General features: G+C 43.1%; 1 protein-coding gene across 1 annotated transcript; it reads right to left on the reverse strand.

Annotated features, from left to right (window-relative positions):
* Positions 1-1554: 1554 nt before the first annotated feature.
* On the reverse strand, positions 1555-11850 carry bbc3 (BCL2 binding component 3). The gene is made up of 4 exons (XM_061682516.1): positions 11632-11850; positions 9919-10150; positions 5033-5229; positions 1555-2614 (listed from the first exon to the last, which is right to left on the reverse strand). The coding sequence occupies exons 1-4, from the start codon at positions 11704-11706 to the stop codon at positions 2519-2521; spliced, it is 600 nt and encodes a 199-aa protein (XP_061538500.1). The 5' UTR covers positions 11707-11850; the 3' UTR covers positions 1555-2518.
* Between the last annotated feature and the right edge of the window lie 4854 nt (positions 11851-16704).

The raw sequence follows: 16704 nt of genomic DNA on the forward strand, positions 1-16704 counted from the left end.
AGATGCGGACAATGCGGTGATACATTTGAAATAAATATGAATATGGAGAGCAATAATGAGTATATTTGAGCCGCGGACAACGAGAGTGGGCCAACTCCATTTTTTGTCATTTTGCAGGAGAAGAGATTTGTAGTTGTATGGCTGCAGTAAAAAATCTGGGCGGTTTATATTTTTGGTGTAACACACGTTAAAAGATCTGACAAAACCAACCGGCAATGTCTTCTCGTCAAAACTCACCTTCAGTTTCATTGGCGTGTTCTTCACGCATCGGCAGTATTTTTTTTCGCACTTTTACCCACAGCTGAGGAACCGTCGTCCTCTTAGTTGCTGCCGAAATGAGTTTGACTCCGAAACGACGTCTGGGCCCCACCCACGGCGGGTCAAGCGTGGCTGCGCGGGCGCCCACGCTGGAGATTTCGTGCTGCTCCCATTCACGAGTGCGAAATAGATCAAGAACAGCAATTACATGTGGACGCTTCCATTGGGACGCCGTCGCTGTCAGACAATTAAAAGCACGTAATGACCCTGCTTTATCTAGCGCTCCTATCGAGGCCGCCCTCATTGGCTGGCTGGCTCGGCCTCCTCTAAATGGGTCGGCTCGAAGTTAGCCGTGACGCACCCTCGGAATCGTAGTTAGATGATTTGCAATTGTTGCGTTTGGTTGTCTTTTCTGTGCGAGGCGGCAGGCGTGCCAAAGAAGTGGGACGTGGCTGTGCTCAGAACGAGCCAATCGCATTTGCACTCGTGTGAAATGGGAGTCGGCGCACACCTGCGACCATTCAAAGTGCGTCTGAGGAACCAAAAACTAAAGTTCAGGTGTTCAAGAGGGCTTTTCCTGACATGTTTTGCTTTCTAGGCTCTTAGGATTTTGCACTTCTATTTGGAACTGTTCGCAATTGGCCCCAGTTCCAGCTGAAGATAAACAGCCCGCCCAGACGCAGGCTGCTGTCGCCAGCTGTCGTGTTCTTTTGGTGGAGAGCAGCTGGAACTGGGGCCTCAGTCAAGGCGGAGGCAGGAATCGTATACAGTTGGCACAAAACGTTCAGGCCTCTGCTGGAAAGAAAAAAAAGATGTCAGGAAAAGCCGACTAGAACAGTTGAACTTTTGTGGTTGTTAATCAGAGGCACTTTGAATGGTGCCGGGTGTGTGCTCACTCCCATTTCACGAGTTTGAATTTCACTGGTTGATTCTGAACACAGCCACATCCCACGTATGAGGCTGTGCACACTTTTGCAACCTCAGTATCTCAGTTTTTTTTTTTTTTTTAACGTACCCTCTTAAAAACAATTGTTTTCGTAACTGATTTGTACAGCTTATACTGTAGGCCACAATGGTGGAAAACAAACCATTTATCTTAGGTCTCAGTTTTTTTTTACATCCATTTTTGATATCCACTATATGCATCATCAAATGTTTTATATTTATAGAGGTATGTAACTAACAAGAAAACGAGAGGTGCCTATGGGTGAAAAAACAGCCATTGTGAAACTTTCACAAACTGTTCCAATACTTTCGGAGGGGAGTCTACATACGTAAATAAAAACAAACGGCAACTTTAATCAATTGACTTTATTGTATAAAAGAACAAAGTAGAAAATTCCAGTAGAAACGTTTTACAACAGTAAAAAACAAAACAACAACTGGATGAGTTCAGTTGATGGGCTGTTAACAATGTCGCCCAACGGGAAGCGATCGCGTCATTAGCAAATGCGCGGCTAGCTAACGTATCAAAGCAAAGTGGTTGTGGTAAACATGCTAAACGTCAACAAATGCCTCAAAACAGAACAAAAGTCAAAAGTGCACTTTGATCGAGAGCACGTCCAGATTTCTTTGCGTGTCAATTCCTGCACTAGTTACGTCTTTCCATCAGGCTAATGTCGTCTGCTAATTTGCGGCTTCCCGTTTTGTCGCGCGCAGCAGGAATGTCCGAAACAAAATAAATTAAACAGCATCATAGAAAACAAGACGAACCACAACGACAACAACAAAAAGCTACAAATATGCTACTGCAAAATAAATTATCTATCAAACAATCATTTTAAAATGTGGTGAAATACTTTGCTGGGACCCAAATCAAATTGTTTTTTTTTTTTTGCTTGAAATACATCTCAAATCCACTGGATTTATTTTCTAACCATCGTCGCAAAACTTTTTTGGGGGGAGGATCGGTAACGAGTATTTACATTCTCGAAAGTCACAAGATGGAGGACCAACATTGCGTGCGTGTGTGTGATTGGTCAATACAAAGGCACTGCATGTGTACAATGAAACCAAACAATTTCATGTGTGGGGGGAAGCTCATCTGTGGAAAAAAGCTAATTTAACAAAACCGAGCTAGCCATTAGCTTTAGCATCAGGTGTGGAATTTCAACATTTTTGATTCCACTTTCACAGTTGACAAAATAAAAAAACAAAACAAAAGCAACAAACAGGCGGCAAGTGCCGTCCGCGGTCCAAACCAGCAGACGCACCGACGCCTTGCACCCATCTCGTGCTTGCCATGGTAACCCAGCCGGGCCTACGCCATCCTGTAGAGGGCGCTGAGGGTCCGCGCCGCCAGGTTGAGGAAGCCTCGGCCGGCGTCGATCCAGTCTTGCCAGTGGGGGGCGTCGTGCTGGAGGGGAGACACACACAGCGTGTTAGCATGTTCGGCAGCTAACATGCTAACCGTATTAGCGACCCACTCGGAGGACCTGAAATGGAGACGACACACAACTGCACAAGGCCAACACGTGTCCCAACAACACGCGTGTATCATCTGTGTGTGTATTATTTTGTGTCTATGATTTTTTTGTGCGCAGATGATTTTGTGTTTGTCCGATAAGTGCAACAATTAATCGATGAATCCACAACTTTTGATAATTGATTAACCATTCAGACATTGTTGGACTTAAAATCGTCTGCATCCTCTGATGTCAACCTCTAAACAGTAAATATTCTCTGATTTCCGAAGTCCTTCATGAAAGAAGACTGATCTTCTTTTAAATGAGGCTAAATGGTTTTTGACCGAAAAAAGGTAACTGCTAGCATGCTCATGCTAATCTCGCTAATCGTTCAGCATTTTGCGGTCTCAAATTCTGTACACCAAATTTATACCATACACTCTAAGGATTGGAGTCCATCACTTATAAATGAGAATAAAAAGCATGTTAATAGTAAAAATAAAATCAATAATAATAATAATAATAATTATAATAGTGGGGGTGGGGGGGGGGATTATTATTCGATTACTCGACTGGAATGGATTCTAAAATGAGTTAATAGTGACAACCCTAACACGAGGACGGTCAAAAATGTCTATAGAACACACACACACGCACACAAACTATCAGCCTAGAGCACGTAAACAAAGATGATGTCATCGCCTGCCTCCCTCAGACATGCAGCGTCTGTGCGTGCGCGTGTGTTTGAGGTGGGGGAGGTGTGAGGGCGTCTGTTGACAAGTCGTCACGCGAGGAGAAGGAGGAGCGGCGAGGAGATAAGGAAGACAGCGCACTATGACAACGTTTGGTCTGAGCAAGCTGAGCTCATTCATAATAAAGTCAAGACCACACACACGTGTGGGAAGATGAGTTACTGATTACAACAACAACAACAACAACGTCCACGTGCCAGCCTAAAAGTCACATGGATGCCAGTCGCATGTATCTTACAATGACCTTTGAACCCTCACTCCATTTGTCCGCCGAACACACGAGAGAATCGCAGCATAATGTCACTCTATGATGTCACATTGTGACGGGACACTATGATGTCATGAGGGGTGTCACATCATGACGTCATGATGTGATGTCACACTATGACGTGACACGATGACGTCATGCTATGGCGTGAAGCTGTGATGTCACTCTATGATGTCATGTCCCAACGCCACGCCCCGACGTTAGGCTAGGACGTCACATTACGTGATGTCAGAGGTCATGCAATGATGTCACTTCAACACGCTACGATTAGGGCCCGGCAGATTTTTTGGGAGGTCGATTCTGATATTTGGCAGAAAAATATTCCGATAACCGATTAATCCGCCGATGAAGTGAGAACAATATATAAAGAATGACATGAGTTTTTTTTTTTTTTTGGTCCCTTAACGCTTACAACAACAAAGATATGAACATTCGACTGCTTTCCAGTACTTTGTCCTTTCACACTTTTATCCAACTGAGAAGCATTTTTTTGATTTAGGCCATAAACGTAAGCAGTACAGAAGCAACATTATGAGTGAAGTTATTGGCAAAACATTATTTACGCGTGATGCCCTTTCACATTAAATCGCATTCCTTCAACTGTTATTTTCTTTGCCTTGAAGTGACGACTTGAAAGTAAAAACCAGAGTCGCCTTTGTCAGATGTCAAAATGTGTCCTCTTTGGGAGAGTTGCAGATGAACTATATGACGTGCAGGAAGAGAGCTCAACTGAAACGGGAGCCATCTTTTTGGGTTTCCATTAGATCGTTTATTGTTTTGTGCAGTGTGGCTGTTTTGGTTTTATTCTGTATTTCCTGTATTGTTGTTTGTTTGAATGTCTTGGTCTTATTTTTTAACGTGTAAAAATAAATATCTTTTCACAAATTCAAATAGATTTTTAAAGAATTGCAAAAACTTGATTTGAAAAGGGCTGAAAATCATATTTCCCCCCCCAAAATGAAAACAAAAACCAAACAAAGATGTTGGCCATTTGAAATGGGCTCAATACTATTTTCAAAAACATAAAATAACAAAAAGAAATTATTATATATTATAAAATTAATTAATTTTGCTAATTTTAAAAGGGCTAATACTCATATTTTTTAAAAGTAAAATAACAAAAATGACAAAATTAAAGTAAATTAAAAATACAAATCTAGTCTATTTTTGCCAATTTGAAAAGGGCTAATGTCAGCCGACATCAATTAATCGGGCAGGCCCTAGCTATTACGTTATATAACGATGTTGCAACATTACGCAATGTTATCTTACGATGTCAGATGTCAAACTATGATATCGAGCTATGATTGCACAACAGCATGCATCATGGCGTCACGCCACGATCTTACCGCTCTCAGCACAGAGGCGTTCAGTTGGTCGCCGATGGTCCTGAGTTGCCGGGCGACGCCCGCGGTGTCCACTCGCCTCGCCTCCAGCGTTGCCTCGCGTCCGGGAAGCGGGCCGCCGCCGGCCGGGCGCCCGTCACGTGGCGGCGCGTCCGGCAGGCGGGCGCGCCGACGGGTCGCCTCCCGACGTTGCCGCTGGTCTGTGCAGGAAGGAGTCACAAACAGGAAGTTTGACTTTTTTTTTGTTGTTGTTGTTGTTGTTGACTTATGACTTCTTTTCTTCTGCCCGGTTACCACGGAAATGGTCACCACGGTAACCTGGGCAGCTTTTGGGGCGGGAGGATTAGCAGAAGGAGACTAGACGGGAGAGAAACAAACAAAACGGGAAAAAAAAAAAAAAAAAACAGAAAGGGCTGTGGCTTGTTGCCAAGGCGACTGGAAGACGGCACGCTCCGTCTTGATTGGCAGTTGGAGCCGGGCGCTGCGCTCTGATTGGACGACTCCCCAACTAACTATTTCTCTACAGGGTGGGTCACACATAACTCACTTGATTGTCGAAGGTTATTAACACAGAATCTTATAAAACAAGGATTATAATAATACATGAAGACATGAACAAAATACAGTCATGTTAAAAACAACATTCAGTCTTGATGAAGCAAAATCCTCAAAATTTAGAGGTTTATTGAAAAATGTTATATCAGCATTTGAAATGGCGAAAATGATGAGAATTTTGTTAATTTTTGCTCAAAATTGTTTTAAAAGACACTTATGAAGATTGTTTTCAATAGAGAATGGATTTAAAAGCAACATCCAAGTAAAGGACTATTTGAAACCCTTAAATCAGTCATGTTATACAATTATTTGAAAACAATATTTTATTGATGACTTTTTTCAAGTTCATCAATTATTGTTAAAAACCTTTATTTTGAGCATTATTTTTTGCGTGTAAGCAATACAATAACAATAAATTAAGCATATTCAGAAATATGGCTAACTAGTGAGTCACCCTGTGGTGTACAATATTCTCTGCAGACGTCTTCCTGAATAAATTGTCAGTTATGTTTATTGGACAGAAAAGCAGGTTAATGATAGTATTTTGTGAATTTTAATTGAGCGTTCGGGTAAGCGTGTGAGGTGGCAGGAAGAGCGGACCGCCGCCGCTGTAGGACAAGTCTCAACATGCCCAACAGCAGCGGGAGGGAGGGACGGCAGCAAAGCGGAAAAGCTGCAGGAAGTCCAAGGGTTGGGGGTTGGGGTGGGGGGCGGGGGGGGGGCACACAGCAGCTGAGCCACCAACATGTCACTTCTTTACAAGGTGCACAAACTTCCCCCAAGTTTCCATTCAGGCCAAATCTTGCGATAAACACAAGACAACAGCCAATGGAATTCTACTTTTCCCAAAAGAAAATGTACATGGCATCGAGAGAGAGAAAAAAAAAAAGGTCAGGAAAATATGGGTGGATAAAAACTAACATTATTTTCAATAATCTAGTTTCATTAAAAATGAAATTAGAAGTTAAACACATTCTTCCCATGAGTTTTTTTTTTATTTTACTGAAAATTATTTTACAAAAAAAGTACAAGTGACGTTAGTAAAAAAAAAAGAAAAAGTTTTAAAAATGGTCAGAAAATGTCATTTTATTCACAATTCAATTAGTAATTAAACATACTTTTTCTTCCTACATTGGTTCTTTTTATTTAAAAAAATACTGAAAACTAATTAGGAGTTAAAAATAAATTTTATTAATTTTTTTTTTGCAAAAAAGTACAAGCTACTAGAAAATCGTGTTTGTTTGAAATATGAAAGAGGTTTAGTATTATTATTTTTAAAGACCTCATTTAGCAAAGACAGCATGAATAAGCTCATTTACTAATTAATATTCTAAAAAAATACTCTGACTGCATTCATGTCACGAGTACTAATTCGGTGCGTCCAAAGTGCGGCCTGATGTTTGTTTTTAATTGAGCCACTGTATATTATATCAAAAAATAAAAGAATAACAACAGCCTGCCGTTTTCTGCTGTAAGACATAAAGCAGAGACAGGGTTTGCATTTTTCAGAACGCAGACGTCAACTTTTGTTTCCATCCGCACGTGCCAACGACATCACGCGCTCCACAAACTGGTCGGAGCACTTTTGGCTCGCACTTGCGTCAACATCGTACGCAAAACTACGTCAACGTGCGCCTCAGCGTGCCACGATACGGGCACGAACTCATGTGTCTCACGTGGGGCGGACGAGGCGCGGAAAAGCAACCGCCACGACGACAATTAAAACAATTAGCGCCTCGCTTGTCAAAGCGCGGCAGGCGAGCCATCGGCAACCAGAGGGCGCACCGTATTAAAAGGCGCAGTCTCAGTTACGGGGTCTGTTTCTGTATTTAACACATACACGAGACACACCGCAGGCGTGGTAAAACATACGCTAGCTTAAAACATACACTAGCATGCATGCACGCTAAAGCAATGTTTTGAAAAAGGCAGCGGGAGCAAAACTGAGTTCGGTTGTACTTTACTGAAGTATTAGTACAATGTAGTCGCGTTATTTTTTGATCAATCCATCAAAGTCTTCGTCTTCTGTATCCGAAAATGAACAACTGGGCGAGTTCTCCTTCAAACGTGCCGGGTTCCCTCTCGTCATTGTCGGAGTCAGTCTCGTTGCCCCCGCGGGGGGCTGTTCAGCAACGATGCCGGCTTTCGCGAAAGCTCGGCCAACGGTCAAAGCGGATCCCTTAGCCCTGCCATCCACAATCCATTCGCATATGGTGGCTTAGTTTTTCACAACTGGCTGTGAGATGGGCGCAGCATGGAGTCACAGATCAACAGGGACAGTGACGCGTGGGGAAAAAACATCCGGTCTCTTTACGTACACCGCTCTCTCATTTTCTCCTGGTCCGTCCAGCCCTTTTGATTGGCCTTAACGATGAATTCGGCTGGAAACTTTTCTTTAGGCAGCGTCTCCCTCTTCCAAATCACCATAGGTGGCGGTTTCTGTCCATTACCATGGCAACCAAGCGCAACAGTAAAAGCCGACTTCTCGTGCCCCGTCGTGCGTATCGCAAGCGCGGTGGTCCCCTTCTTCTCGACTGTGTGGTTCACCGGGATGTCGAAAGTGAGCGGCACCTCGTCCACGTTGGTGATGTGGTCGGGCCGGATGCGTTTGTCGGCAATCTTTTTACTGCAGTAGGAGCGGAAGATGGCTACCCTTTGCTTGTAATCCGCCGGATGTTGCTGCGCCACGGTAGTCCTTGCCCGGACGGGTAGATGGCGCCGTTTCATAAAACGAAAGCACCAAGACGGACCTCCATGAAAATGTTCGATTTTCATTTCTTCTGCAAGCGTTATTGCCCTCAGTCGAATGGTGACCGTAGAGACCCTTCTCCCGGCTGTTCTTTGCTCATGAATCCCTCTCTTCGTCTTCTTGACTTGCCGAAGCTCGTTTTCCTGCTTCCTCCACTTGCAAAACCATGGATCGGTTGATCTTGAATTCTCTCGCGGCTGCTCGATTCCCACGTTCCTCCGCGTAACTGACAGCTTGCAGTTTAAACTGTGCTTCGTAAGAGCCATTTTCGGGGGTCCTTAGCCAAACCGCTACGTACCTAATGGGGACGCGCCGCATTATGAGGCGCCCCGTCCATTTTGGAGAAAATGGAAGACTTTTAAGTGCGCTTTATAGTCGTGATAATACGGTAAGTCCAGAAATGAATCATGGCAATCATCCAGCCACGTGAATCCCTTCTTTTCTACCGTGCTGGTCTTTTACCGGTAACATGTCTTTTGTTTTGCTTTTGTTTTCGGATGGGGGGTACACAATGACATCGGAGACATGAAAGACCCAAAAAGCACAAAAGTGGGGTTTTTTGGGGGGGCGCGCGGGGGGTTGTGACATCTCAAGAGTATTTTCCCACGGCTACAAACATTAGCGCCGGTTGCGTCTCGCTGCTAACGTGCGGTGTGCGTCAGCCTAACTTGACAGTATTAGTAAACAAAAACTTTGACAGTATTGACGCCACATGATTGGTTCGGCGCGGAGCGACTCACATTATTATTGGCTATTCGTATTGTCTGTCGGAACATGGACGGAAAAGTTATTTTGAGATAGGCTTGATTTAACGTTTTATTACGGCGGCGTCATAGGCGCTAAAGCCCGAGACGCCCACGGAGCACGCCAGCTCGTCGGCGGCGGCCCCGCCGAGCGTTATTCAGAAACGCGCAAGCCGGCTGCGGTTTTTACTTGCGCCAGTCCGACATCCTGTGTCGGACGTTTTTTTTTTTCCCCCGGTGACCGAATTTTCGCTGCATCCCAACTCAGAAAGTAAGTCGTGCTTTAACTTAGGTGCCGGTGCATCTGCATGCTAATATGTGAATGTTATTTATCATCTTTCACGAAATATTGATTGATTTGACAGCTGCTCGGACTTAGACCGCTATTCATCCTTAGCACCGCATTGCCTGCGTTAACCATTAAAGATTTCAAACAAGCAACGTAGATTTATATTGATTTGTAAAGCCAGTTGTAAATACGCCCTTATAGCCCTCGGTTATGTACCCAGACGATTATGTTCCGTTCTACCTGTAAATATTCCCACATTATACTATATCATACATGGATCTATTTGCACTCTCTGTACATTTGCACATTGCAGCCTGTGCATGCGCATTACGCACACACACGCAATGACCTTAAAACCCGATATAGCCCACAGCTATGGGCATACTTACAATTATATTTTGGACAACTAATGCAGTCGTAGCGTACCCAAGTGTTGCTATTTAACATTTTCACTTCCACAATGACGACGGTGACTCCAATCTTTTAGTATTTGACGTAAGCATCCGTGTGCCCTTTTTGGAGCACATTATCCTGTCACCGTTCGAGATTCTACCTGATTGTTCTCCCGAGATGGCGCCCCGCTGGCCGGCCGGCGAAGGCGGTGGCGTGGGCAGATTGGCTTGCTCCTGGCGGTTCTGCTGCCCGTTCTGGTGGCGATTGTTGGGCGAGGAGTGCAAGAAGGAGCGGCAGGCGCCGGGGTGCCGGCGGGGCAGGGGGCCGCTCGCCCCTCCGGCGGCCTCGCCCACATTCTCCAAGGTCGCTGCACGTGCCATCTCGCCGCTAGTCTGGAAAAAAATTAAATGGAAATAAAGAATTTTGACTATTAAATTGGTTAGTAACCACATGACTACACTAAACATCATACATTGTGATATTTCTGACTGCTTTTCTACTTGATTGCAAACTTTTATGTCTACTTTTTTTTTACTTTAAAGTCCAAATATTTCTTTGAAAACAGGTATTTTTCCACAGCTTGACTAGTGTTTAAATACACTATATCTATTTGCAACGAGTACTCGAATACTAAAATACTCGATAGCTGCAGCCCAAACTATATCCAATGCATTGATAAAAAGAAAAAGGTTTTAAACAAAACCAAATGAACCAAAAAGGCCGAAATAGATTTTAAAAAATAATTATTTTACAAATCAAATGTTGAAAAAGTGTTACTTTGTGGTCAAAATAATGGTTGAAACGCACAACAACAACAAAATTGATTTAAAGATTTCAAAATTGATTTAAAGATTTCAAAATTTATTTTTTACAAAAAACCCTGAAAATTCTATTTTTAAAATAGAATTTTCAGGGTTTTTTGTAAAAAATAAATAAATACAAATGTTCTAAATACCACTTGATGCACCATAAAATGTAAAATTTTACATGTAGATAGATTACATCACATTTGCATCTTGATATGATTATAACTAAAAATATACTTTAAATATTGCCATTGTAATTATTTTTGTTAAATTAAAATATATGTATTTCTAATTTTAAATTTTTTTGTATGAAACTCGGTACAAGAAAGAATCACTGCCCAAGTGATCAGTTTAGTTGCATTGAATCTTTAATAACAAATTACACTTAACTTTTACATGCAATACATTTGAATTGAATCATTATCCAAGTACTTTTCCCCCCTATATATTTTTTTGGTTTTGTCTTTCTACATTTAAGCGCAGTGTTCAAAATGTTACAGTGGCTTACAATAACATTAAACAGACTTTTTTTTGGGGGGAGGGGGGGCTTCTGTCTCGTTTTTTATTTTTACTACTACTACGCCACTGTCTTGATTTTGATCGAAGTATTTGTTTTAAGATGCTTGTCGCCGTAAAAGTTTTAAGAACAGCTGACTTTTTAAGTGTGCCGAAAATGCGGAGAATATTTGCTCTTTTTTACTTTTTTCTTTTCGAGCAGCATGCCCTCGATCCCAGCTTGCCCTACATTTCCCCTCCTCGGTCGCCAGGGGGCAGCACGCCCCATTTTTCGGATTTCACACTGTTTGTAAACATAACGCACGAGAGACCGTTTTATTGGTTAAGAATTGAGTTTAAAAGAAAACACACACGCACTCGGTCTACTCCGTATATCGACATAGAGAAAAATTTACCGCAACATTTTCGAGTGGGGTTAACTTGAATGGAGGTAAAACGCCGCTGCAGTGCTCGTTAGTAGCCTGGCGAGCTTGTTAACATAGGGCTAGTTTGGCGGTGTCCGTCATTTGGTGACGTCGGGTGGCGGCCACCATTTTGCCATCTTGCCTTACCGGTAGGTGATGTGTCTCCGTGTTGGCCGGTGGACGGAGGCGCAAACCCGGGGCCGCTGCGAAAAAAAGTGTCATGCGCTCGGTTGGAGAGTTTCACTTCATGTCAGGCGAGCTCGCTCGCTGACTTTTGGCTCCGGTTGTCGCGGTCTTGTCGAAGATTGTTACGAGTCCATTCGCGCGGCCGCTACCGACGAGTGCTTGACATGTTTGGCCCGCCGTTTTTTTTTTTTTTTTTCCCCCCGACTCTTTGCCGCCGGGCGGGTTCCCTCGGTTTTATAGGATCATGCAACATCCGGGAAGGAGTTTCAAAATAAAGGTTTGACTTGACCGACGCGCCATACGAACAACAAAATGTGATTTTTAACAAGTTTCGTTTTACGTGCAATGCCATTTGTGAATGGAAAATATTGTAGGAAATGGAGTATGAAATGTATGAATGTATGAAAAAAAATACAATAATAATAGAAAAATACATATAACATGTTGACCCCCAAAAAAGTTTTTTCAGTTCAATTTTCAATAATTTCATACATTTTCTTCAAGTCTAATTCGTTTTGGGGAATTTAGGTACTGTGTAGAATAATTGATATTTGTAAAACTTAAAAAAAAACACCAAACAAAACCCAAATTATGTAAATATATATATATATAATATATATATATATATATATTTTAAACTGACATACAAAGTACAATTAGAACCACACTGTGAAGACTGTTGTATATTTAATAAAATAAAAATGTGTATTTTTAAAGAAAAAAAGTAGGATATTTTCAAGATACAAAGTCATTTGTTTTAGAGAGTAAAACACTAACGTTACGAGAACGAATATGCAACTTTAATCTAAAACTATATGTCTTTATATATATATGACAGTGCCATGCACATGTTTTAATGCTCAAACTATTGTTGTGTTCCCCCACACTCCATCCAAATAATTGCATTTTATCAATCACAACACGTTCACGTGGTTTTGTGTCTTTCTCAACATTACAGGGCGTCCACGTGTCGTGCTTTTACTTCGGCGCAGCCTCGACTTGACTTCCGGTGTGCGTCCCCCCTCTCCAGCCGACAACAAGTGCTGACATGCTCCCTGACGCCAGCTGCTGTCTCCGCCCCCTCCTCGCTTGCACACCTCCTTCACATCCTTTTTCCACTTTTTCTTTTTATTGACTCACACGTGCGTGTCACTAGCTCAACTCCTTGCATGCAAAGTGTCACTGTCATCAAAACGGGGCCTGCAGGAACTTGCATGTTAACAGTTGCTTTCCTCTTCGGCATGTAAACAAACCTGCACGCATGCTGAGCTTTGACCCCCAACCCCCCGACCCTGCCGGCTTTCCCCTCCACTTGCAAACAACGAGTCAGCCAATGAGTGTCAGGTTTCTCCGCGTTGTGCTCCACTTGTTCGGCATATGTAGCAATAATCAGCGCTTTTACATCAGGGCTCGAGGCCCAATCGAAGGCCGTAAGAGGCACGGGGATCACGGTGCGAAAACAGGTGTCGTGCCACGTCACTTAGTCGAATCGGGAATCCCCGGACGCACACGCCCGCTACACGCACACACGTGTCCGAATGCCCGCAGTCGGCCTCATGCTAGTCAGCTAATAGCGTTGTTTTCTGGAGCATTGTATTTATCTGAGAAGACAAAGGCGTACATGTTTGTGCTGCATTTCCAGGAACTTCTTCTTTTTGGGTACTTCCGGAACCATCCCGGAGGTTCCGGGACATTTCAAAAGTACTACCCGGCAACTAGCATCGCCTTCTTTAGGCCTAAATTTAGTTTCTGCAGTTGACCACAAGCACTTACCTTGGAAGTAGGAACTGTTGTGTGTTGGGACCGTTTAGCTTGTGTTGCAATTGTCTAAGTTGTGTTCTGGAGTCCCACAAGTGCCACAAATAAAAGTTTGTGACAACGCTGCTTTAAGAATGCTCAACGCTGCAGATGCCACACCCCGAAGTTTCTTGGAGCTCTCAAAAGTACTCCCCCCAACCCCCAACTTCTTTTGAATTACGCCGGTATTCAGCCTAAATATTGCAAATTCTTGGGTACAAAATTCCTGAAGCTGAAATGTGCGCGGCGCCAACCATAAATGGCCTTTTAAAACAGAGAAGAAAAAAAAAAAAAGCTTTATTGTCATGTTCATCTTTCATTGTTAGTGGTCTGCAATACTGCCAAGTGCTAGTGTCACATTGCAGATGCCAATATTTATATTTTGCAATTATTAAGGTGACTGCATCTCGGGAACTAATCAGCGAAGCGCAAAATACAGTAATAATAAAATACATAGATCCATAGCTTTATCCCCAGCCTGCTTTTTGATTGATTTATGTATTTTTTTTAATGTTTACACTATAGTGACACATGGCAGGAAAAAGCCATGTCACTTGGAGTAGTAGTAGTAGCAGAAGTGTTTACAGTGACATCACCGCATAGCATTAGCATCACAAATGACTCGTGACACCCCCGCCGTGACGACCTTTGACCCCGCTCCCATTGTCTACCCCAGCTGCAGGGCAGAGAGGGAAGAAGGGGGGTGGGTTTTTGTCTAATCATCTGGAAAAGACCCCCCCCCCCCCCCTACCTCTTCCTCCTAACCATCCATTTCCTCGGGATGCTGAATTGGGGTTTGAGGGGGTGGAGCTTCAGTCAGGTACATGTCTGGGCAAATGTCCTCTGCCAGCGTTTCACACAAATAAACAAGATTATGGGTCGGTAGTGCTTTACTCTGCGTTGTGCACCAATAGAAATATTGTTCAAAATAAACAGACCGAAAAAAATATATAAGAATGGACCCTGTTAAACACAGTTGGGAAGTAACTAATTACAACCCCAATTCCAATGAAGTTGGGACGTTGTGTTAAACATACATAAAAACAGAATACGATGATTTGCAAATCACGTTCAACCTATAGTTAATTGAATAGACTACAAAGACAAGACATTTCATGTTCAAACGGATCAACTTGATTTTTTTGTAGCAAATAATCATGAACTTGGAATTTTATGGCTGCAACACTTTGCAAAAAAGCTGGGACAGGCTCATGTTTACCACTGTGTTACATCACCTTTTCTTTGAACAACATTCAATAAACGTTTGGGAACTGAGGACACTCATTGTTGAAGCTTTGTAGGTGGAATTCTTTCCCATTCTTGCTCGATGTACAGCTTCAGCCGTTCAACAGTCCGGGGTCTCCGTCGTCGTCTTTTACGCTTCATAATGCATAATTCATTTTCAATGGGAGACAGGTCTGGACTGCAGGCAGGCCAGTCGAGTACCCGCACTCTTTTACGACAAAGCCACGCTGTTGTAACACGTGCAGAATGTGGTTTGGCATTGTCTTGCTGAAATAAGCAGGGGCGTCCGTAAAAAAGACGTTGCTTGGATGGCAGCGTATGTTTCTCCAAAACCTGTACGTACCTTTCAGCATGAATGGTGCCTTCACAGATGTGTAAGTTACCCATGCCATTGGCACTAACACAGCCCCATACCATCACAGATGCTGGCTTTTGAACTTTGCGTCCATAACGGTCCGGATGTTTTTTTTCCTCTTTGGCCCGCAGGACACGACGTCCACTATTTCCAAAACCAATTTGAAATGTGGACTCGCCAGATCACAGAACACTTTTCCACTTTGCGTCAGTCCATCTTAGATGAGCTCGGGCCCAGAGAAGCCGGCGGCGTTTCTGGGTGTTGTTGATAAACGGCTTTTGCTTTGCATAGTAGAGTTTCAAGTTGCACTTACGGATGTAGCGCCGAACTGTATTTACTGACATTTGTCTTCTGAAGTGTTCTTGAGCCCATGTGGTGAGATCCTTTACACATCGATGTCAGTTTTTGATGCAGTGCCGCCCGAGGGATCGAAGGTCACTGGCATTCCGTGTTGGTTTTCGGCCTCGCCGCTTACATGCAGTGATTTCTCCAGATTCTCTGAACCTTTTGATGATATTATGGACCGTAGATGATGAAATCCCTCAATTCCTTGCAATTGTACGTTGAGGAACATTGTCCTTAAACTGTTGGACTATTTTCTCACGGACTTGTTCACAAAGAGGTGAACCTCGCCCCATCTTTGCTTGTGAATGACTGAGCAATTCAGGGAAGCTCCTTTTCTACCCAATCATGGCACCCACCTGTTCCCAATTAGACTGTTCACCTGTGGGATGTTCCAAACACGCGTTTGATGAGCATTCCTCCACTTTCTCAGTCTTTTTTCCCACCTGTCCCAGCTTTTTGGGAACGTGTTGCAGCCATAAAATTCCAAGTTCATGATTATTTGCAAAAAACAATCAAGTTGATCAGTTTGAACATTAAATTGATTGTCTTCATAGTGTATTCACTTAAATATAGGTTGGCCATGATTTGCAAATCATTGTATTCTGTTTTTAAAAAAGGCTTTCTCTGCAGCCCCTTTCACGCTGCCGATAAAGGCCAGCATTTTTCCATGTCACTGGTCTGTACAAACACTGACAAGGAATGTGGGTAGAAAGTCGACCAAGAAATGTTACGGATTCAGATGTACTATCAGAGCCAAAACAGAGAAAGGACAGGCGTATGTCGCCCCTTTCATGCTGCCTGTAAAAGCCAGGTCACTGCCCTGTAAAAATGGCACCAACACGGAATATGAAGACAAAGTGAATCCAGCAATTTTCCGCCTTCTGAGGTAGTATCAGAGCTGTATGAAAGACGGGACGGCATACGTACTCCCTTTCACACAGTGTGCAAAAGCCGGAGAGCTGTAACAGAGGTGGGTGTGTGGAAGGGTGTTCCGCAATCCAGGTGCAGGGGTGTAAAAGTTGAGCCCCCGACGCTCACCTCTCCTGACTCGACTATTTTATACGTCAGACCAATGTGGGATGCTGTTTTGCTGTGTGAAAGTGCGCGCAGTTATGTCAATTTCCTGCTGTTTCTTGGCTCGCTGTAAAAAGCTGGTTCATCAAACAGACTCATATGATGAGAAAATTATGCATGTATACGATAAGTTGTAGGGCTGGGAGTATCGAATATTTTTAGAATCCCAAAGATTTTTCCAAATAATGGGATAAAAATTGATTTTGCATTATTAAACA

Source organism: Phycodurus eques, chromosome 7, assembly GCF_024500275.1.
Source record: "Phycodurus eques isolate BA_2022a chromosome 7, UOR_Pequ_1.1, whole genome shotgun sequence".
Lineage (NCBI taxonomy): Eukaryota > Metazoa > Chordata > Actinopteri > Syngnathiformes > Syngnathidae > Phycodurus > Phycodurus eques.